Source organism: Grus americana, unplaced genomic scaffold (genome assembly GCF_028858705.1).
Source record: "Grus americana isolate bGruAme1 unplaced genomic scaffold, bGruAme1.mat scaffold_427, whole genome shotgun sequence".
Taxonomy (NCBI): Eukaryota; Metazoa; Chordata; class Aves; order Gruiformes; family Gruidae; genus Grus; species Grus americana.
The window spans coordinates 49,115-55,524 of NW_026561688.1; the positions used below are offsets into that span (position 1 = coordinate 49,115).

At 63.3% G+C, this 6,410-nt stretch overlaps 1 protein-coding gene across 1 annotated transcript; it reads right to left on the minus strand.

The window, feature by feature from the left end:
* Positions 1-365: 365 nt before the first annotated feature.
* On the minus strand, positions 366-6,205 carry LOC129200722 (uncharacterized). The gene is made up of 13 exons (XM_054811996.1): positions 6,003-6,205; positions 5,650-5,727; positions 4,573-4,751; positions 4,111-4,204; positions 3,871-4,020; positions 3,275-3,316; positions 2,968-3,112; positions 2,653-2,725; positions 2,162-2,337; positions 1,712-1,873; positions 1,425-1,534; positions 1,110-1,305; positions 366-467 (listed from the first exon to the last, which is right to left on the minus strand). Exons 1-13 carry the CDS (start codon positions 6,203-6,205, stop codon positions 408-410), a joined length of 1,668 nt encoding a protein of 555 aa, XP_054667971.1. The 3' UTR covers positions 366-407.
* Between the last annotated feature and the right edge of the window lie 205 nt (positions 6,206-6,410).

The window sequence follows — 6,410 nt, forward strand, 5'->3', positions numbered from 1 at the left end:
GCAGGGGCCCCTGGCCAGGCAGCGGGGCTCGGCAGGGAGCCCCCAGGGAGCCGTGATGTGCTCCTTGCCAAAACCCGAGCAGCAGCAGCAGCATCTCTGTGCACCATGGAAATATTTCCTTGACTCAGAGCATTTGAAAGAGGGATGGCAGGGTCTGCTACACACCTGGCCTCCTCGTTCTTCTCGCCCTGCTTGGATTTCGTCTCAGTCGCCCATCCCCGAGAGCTCCCTCTCCAGCCTTCTCCTCTTCCTGCCCGGGTGCCCGTCGCTCCCCTCTTCACAGGTCAGTTTTCGCTTTCTGCTTTCTTGTGAAGAGCCTGGCAAGCTTTCCATTCAATAGTATGGTTAGACAGGGAAAGCTGTGACAAACTTGAACCACTCCTGCTCTTAATCAAAGCGAGCTCATTTTACCTTCTCTCCCCAGAGGAGCTCTTCAGGTGTTGGCTTTCTGCAGCGACTGGAGGCACCTGCAGTGGGAATGTGGAAGTTACCAGCTGGCAAGGACCTACCTGCCCAGTTGCTCCCTTAGCTCTCAAAGGCAGCTCCCTTGGGTGGGTTTGCTCAGCTCAGCCCAGACAGTTCTGGCGGGATCAGCGCGCAAAGCGCGACGGCCAGCCCGCACCAGCCTCACCCTGCGCTTTTGCAGGGCTGCAGGCTGGGGGATGACCTTGCTTGTCCCTGCAGCAGCGGCGGCAGTCCCACCTTCTGAGGGGGGAGGCTTTTGTTGTCACGTTGCCTGTGGCCCTGACGTACCTCTGCTGTCTCTGCTTCCGGCCCTGGTGCCGGCGACTCCTCGGCCGATGTGCCGGCAAGCCCGGCCACCTCCTCCCCAAAGAGGTCCCCGTGGTGCTCAATGAGGAACTCCACCAGCCCTGTCACCTGCACACAGCAAACCAGTGGTTTGCACCTGGGTGGCTGAAAAGGGGTCAAACAGGAGCCTTTCCTGATCCCGACCCTCGCTTCTGCGCAGAAAGCTGCAGCTGTGGGGATGCTCTTCCCAGCAGCTCCCCCACCAGCGTTTGCGGAAGAGAGGAGGCAGCCAGGCACCTCTGAACACCAAAGCTGGGCTGGGCCCGCAAGGCTGGCGCCAGCTGCTAAACACGGCGTACCTGCCCCGTCACCTGCACCAGGGCGTCCAGGGGCAGCGTCTGCTCCTCGGGTGGGCTGAGCAGGTTCGGCCCCACGCAGATGGCCAGGTTGCCGGCAGTCATCCTGCTGCTGGCCGCGTTTCTGCTGATCCTTTGCAGCAGGGACAGCAAGCTCTTGAGGAGCAGGAGGTTGGCCTGGGGCAACTTGCCGGCCACCCTGAGGCAGCAGGAAGGCAACGTGAAGAAAGCAGACCTTGTCATCACCGCTCTCCAGGGCTGATCTCACCCAAGCCCAGCCCAGGGAAGGCTCCCTGGCCACGCCTGGTCTCCACTTACTCCCTGAGTGCTGCCAGCTTCTCCTGCCTGCTGGTCTTCTGCAGGGCGCTCATCCACTCCTCGTACAGCTCTGCCCCGAGGAGCTTAGAGGGGATCTTCCGCAGGAAGTCCTGCAACGCCAAGGGCTCCGGGTGAGGCTTGGAGCGCTGCCGCCGCGAGCACAGGCAGCATCCCCGGCACTCGGGCTCCCGAGCAGGCGGCTGGCTTTTGGCTCCTGCTCTCGCAGGTGCCCATCAGCAGCATCCCCAGAGCCGGGAGCTGCCGGGCTCCAGGTCAGCAGGGTTCACCTTCAGGAGGACGGCCAGCACGTGCACAGGCTGGCTTTCGAGGTGGACCTCTGCTCCGCTGTCGAGGGCCTCCCTCAGCTCCCGGGAGACGTGCTCCTTGACCGCCAGCCGGAAGATCCCCTCCGTGGATGGCCCGTGCTCGGCCAGGAGAGCCAGCAGGTCCTGCGGGAGGGGACAGAGGAGGACAGTGGCCGGGCTGGAGACAGGCCCTGGGCCAGGTGACCCACCCTCCCTCTCTCCCTCCCTCCCTCCCTCCCTCCCTCCGGGGCAGGAGCCAGTGTGGCCGGCTCTGCTTTCCCCGGGGCGGGACAGAGGGGTGGCTGGAGGTGGGGGACCCCCGCGGGGAGGAGCCGGCTTTGTCCCCGAGCCCCAGCCGGGCTTCCTCTGCCGGGGACAGCGCCTGTCCGCAGGAGCCAGCGGGATGGGCACCCCCTGGCCAGGCTTGCTTACCTGGATGGGCTGGGGCAGCGTGCCGTCCTGGCTGCAGAGAGCTGCCAGGGGCTGGCCGAAGAGAGCCCCCCTGCCGCCAGAGCCCGACTGCCCGGCTGCCTCTGCAGCGGCCGAGCTGCCTCGCCGCCGTGCGAAGGGCCAGGGCAGCCCCCTCCTCCTCCTGCGGGTCCCGCCTGCTGCCAAGGACAAGAGAGCAAAGAGCCGTGGAGGAGGAGAAGCGCCGGGCGAGCGCTCCCGGGGCCTCTGGGCGCTGTCCCCCCGCCGCTGAAAGCAAGGCAGAGGCAGAGGCAGAGGCAGAGGCAGAGGCAGAGGCAGAGGGGCGCCGTTTGGGAGCGAGGGGCCCCGGGGCTCAGCTCTGTCCCGCCGCAGAGCGATGGGGACGGCCGTGCCCTGCGGGAAGGGCAGCAGCAGCGCCAGTGCAGCAGGAGTGGCCGCCGGGCAGAGGAGGGGAGAAGGGCCGTCCTGCCCCCGTCTTCTGCATCCGCACTCACCAGCCGAGGGGCCAAGGCCACGTTCGCTGCTGCCGCCGGAGGGGACGGGAGGTGGCCGCTGCTCTGCACCAGCCTGCAAGAAAGGCGCTGCGCTCAGCGAGCGGCCCCGCAGCAGAAAGGGCCTCCCCGGCGAGCTGCCTCAGCCCCTGGCCCTGCGTGAGAGGTGGGGACGGCCGAGCTGGCACCCCGAGCCGTGCGATCCGCGCGATCCGCACCTGTGCCTGGCCCTGGACCAGCCTCTGCAGGCTGCTGGCGTGCAGCGTCGTGGCCTGGGCAAGGGGAAAAGAGAGCAGAAGGTGAGCAGCAGCCATGCACCTGATGCTGGGCTGGAGCAGCCTCGGGGCTGGGCAGAGCGGAGGCAGGAGGGACACTCACGGCATTGCGGCCGCTCAGCTCCTGCAGCAGGAGCTTGATGGAGGGCAGCTGGGTCAGCCGGGCTCCTTCCACTCCTTCTGGTGGCCTGTGCCAGGGGAAGGGGCAGAGAAAGAGCCCTGTGAGAGAGACCCCAGCTACCTCTCCCCAGCTCCGGAGGGGGATTTCCGTGCGCATGGTCGGGCTACTATGCCTCGAGCATCCCTCCACCCTCCCTGGTGTGAGCACGGACCCCCAGGCTTGGGCTTACCCAAGGAGCGCGCTGAGCCAGAGCTCCTTCAGCGCCCGGGAGCTGCGGCAAGAGAGAGAGGAGAAACAGCCTGAGTGCCCGCTGCTGCCCAGGCTGCGGGCAGAGGCGGGCGCCGGCACAGCCCTGCCCCGTGGGGACAGCTGCAGAGGCAGGACGAAGGCCCGTGGGGCAGGACAGAGGCGCTGCCCAGCCCTGGCGCGGGACGTGGCAGCCAGACTCACGGGAAAGTGACGGTGCAGAAGCCGCAGGGCCAGACGAGGACGAGGGAGTTGGTGTGCCGGCCCTCCTCCTCCTCCTGGGCGGCATCCCCGGCTGCCCCCTTCCTGCTGCTCAGCACCTGCAGCTGGCCCAGGGCCAGGCAGAGCTGCGGGCGCGGGGCGCTGCCCCGTCTGCAGAGAGAGAGGAGCGGCAGGGAGTGACCTGGAGGTGGCCCAGCCCGGTGGCTCCCCTCCAGCGTCCGCCTGCCACGGGCATGGCCATGGGTGCGTGCGGCGGCAGCAGGGCGCCGGGGGCCTGGGGCTGCTGCTTGGGTGTCCCTGCCCTGGGGCCAGGGCCAGGGCTTGGGAAGCAAGGCAGCCGGGGTCTGCGAGTCTTACTTGGGCTTGGCGATGACCAAGGCGTCGCCGAAGAGGAGGAGGTCCCTCTTCCTCGTCGCACGGCCCTGGCTCAGCCGCACGCGCTGGCGGAGCAGCGGCTGGGGTGATGCTGGGACAGGCGTGCACTGCTGCACGGGGTCAGGGTCGTCCCTGCAGAGCAGACGGCGTCGGGCGTGAGAAAGGCGGCTGCTGCGGGGCCCGGCTGTGCCGGCGTGTCCCCGAGCCGCGGGGGGAGCCTACCTGGGGCCGCGGCAGCAGTTCACCTGGCCCATCCCGCCGAGGCCAGGAGAGGTCTCGCCTGGGACACGCTGGTGGGGCTCAGGGCAGTGCCCAGCTGGCCCGAGCGAGGACACCAAGGGGGTCACTGTGCCAATCGGTGCTGTCGGGCAAGAGCTTCACTGTCACCAGTGCCGCTCCGTGCGCCGTCCCTGCAGGCACTGGGGCCGTTGCCGGGCCAGCGTTGGGACAACACAGCTTGGCATTCTGACCCCAACAGTCGCACTGGGGGGGAGGGGCCCTGGGGGGCTCTCCCCAGGACGTCCGTGTCTCTCGTACCGGGGAGCCCAGAGCTGGGCACAGCGCCGCAGGCTTGGCCTCACCGGCGCTGAGCAGAGGGGAAGGGTCACCTCCCTCCAGCTGCTGGCCATGCTTTGCCCAGCGCAGCCCAGGGCACCGCTCGTGGTCGCCTTTGGGCAAGAGCACCTTGCTGTCTCCTGGTGGACTTGGTGTCCACCAGGACCCCCAGGGCCTTTTCTGCCACGCTGCTTTCCAACACCTTTGCCAAGCTGCTTCGGTCATGAGTAGGTTTCCACAGAACTCCATTTTTGCCTTTCTTCCTTAACTCCTCATTTTTCTCACTAACTTTATTCTTCACATAATGTCTGGGTAAAAGGACGTACTGGGTGGCTGAAAAGGGAGATCGAGGAGCGCTCCCACAGTAATTTGATGTGGGTATACGTAGGAGAAAGCATTGTTTGAGTTTGACCACAGCTTTTGCAAGTGATCAAGGGTGGCTGCTGAGAGTGCAAAAGCCGACGAGCCCTCTTGTATAGGACACCAGTGAGAGTCAAGCTCCGTTCTTTGCACACCAGGTACTTTTTGGGGTAGTGGCTGCCTGTCCAAGTGACTTTGGACTTTTGGAAGTTCTGCTGCTGTCTTGACACTGCAGAGAAACCAAAGCACGCGCCAAAGAGCAGCCAGAGGTATTTCCAGCTTCTCAGGAGACCTTCCGGCTGAGGTGGGAAGGGCTGCTCTTTGCCCTCTTAAGAGCTTCACAAGCCAACACGTGTGCTGACATTTGTCCTGCCTCCAGCCACAGCAGCGACCGATGGGTTCTGCGGCTTGAGGAGCTCCCCGTGACATCGCTGCTTACGGTGACCTGAGACAGAGAAGCGCTATTTAACAGCAATTAAAGCTGCCTTGAGAAAATGGTTTCTCGTGCTGCCTGGCAGTTTATTTTGAAGCCTTTCTGGAGGACAGCTGGGGTGGGTCTTTGACAAATCGTTGCTGTCATAGAGGGAGTGGTTTTTTCTTTGGCAAAACTTCCAGATTATTAGAATGTGTACGTTCCTGGACACACTACATTTTACTAATTAGATGAAGCTGAAATACATTAGATGTATAAAAAAACCCTCTTTCTTGTAAGCCCCTTCGAAGTATTGAAAGGCAACAGCTAGGTGTCCCCGGAGCCTTAGCTTCTGCACACTGAACAACCCCAGCTCTCTCAGTCTGTCTTCATAGGAGAGGTACTCCAGCCCTCTGATCACATTTCTGGCCCACCTCTGGACTCGCTCCAACAGATCCATGTCTTCCTTGTACTGGAGACCCTGAGGCTGGATGCAGTAGTCCAGGTGGGATCTCATAAGAGCAGAGAGGGAGACAGGGAGAATCGCCTCCCTCAACAAGCGAGCCATGTTGCTTCTGATGCGGTCCCAGATACGGTTGGCTTTCTGGGCTGCAAGTGCTCGGTGATGGCTCGTGTACTACTTTTCATGCACCAGTACTCCCAAGTCCTTCTCCGCAGGGCTGCTCTCAACCCCCCAGCTTGTAGTGATACCGGGGCTTGCCCCAACCCAGGTGCAGGACCTTGCCCTTGGCCTTGTTGAACTTCATGAGGCTTCTCATGGGCCCACTGCTTCGACATGCCAAGGTCCCTCTGGATGGCATCCTTTCCCTCTAGTGAATCGACCACACCACTCAGCTTGGGGTCACCTGCCAACTTGCTGAGGGTGCACTCAATCCCACTGCCCGTGTCGCTGATGAAGATATGAAATAGTATTGGCGCCAGTATAGATTCCTGAGGCACATGGCTCAGTACTGCTTTTCGCTTGGACATTGGGACATTGACTGTCGTGTTGTGTCTTGCCTCACTTGGTCAGGTGAATCCTATTAGGTCCCAACACACCCAGCTTCTCCAAGGTAGATCCATGAGCACAGAAGCCAAACCCACCAGTCGTGAAGCCAGGCGTTCACCTTTTCAACCAGCCTCCTCCTTCCTAAGCCCCTTTCTCTGGCTGGGAGGTGTGGTCATCCTTGTGATG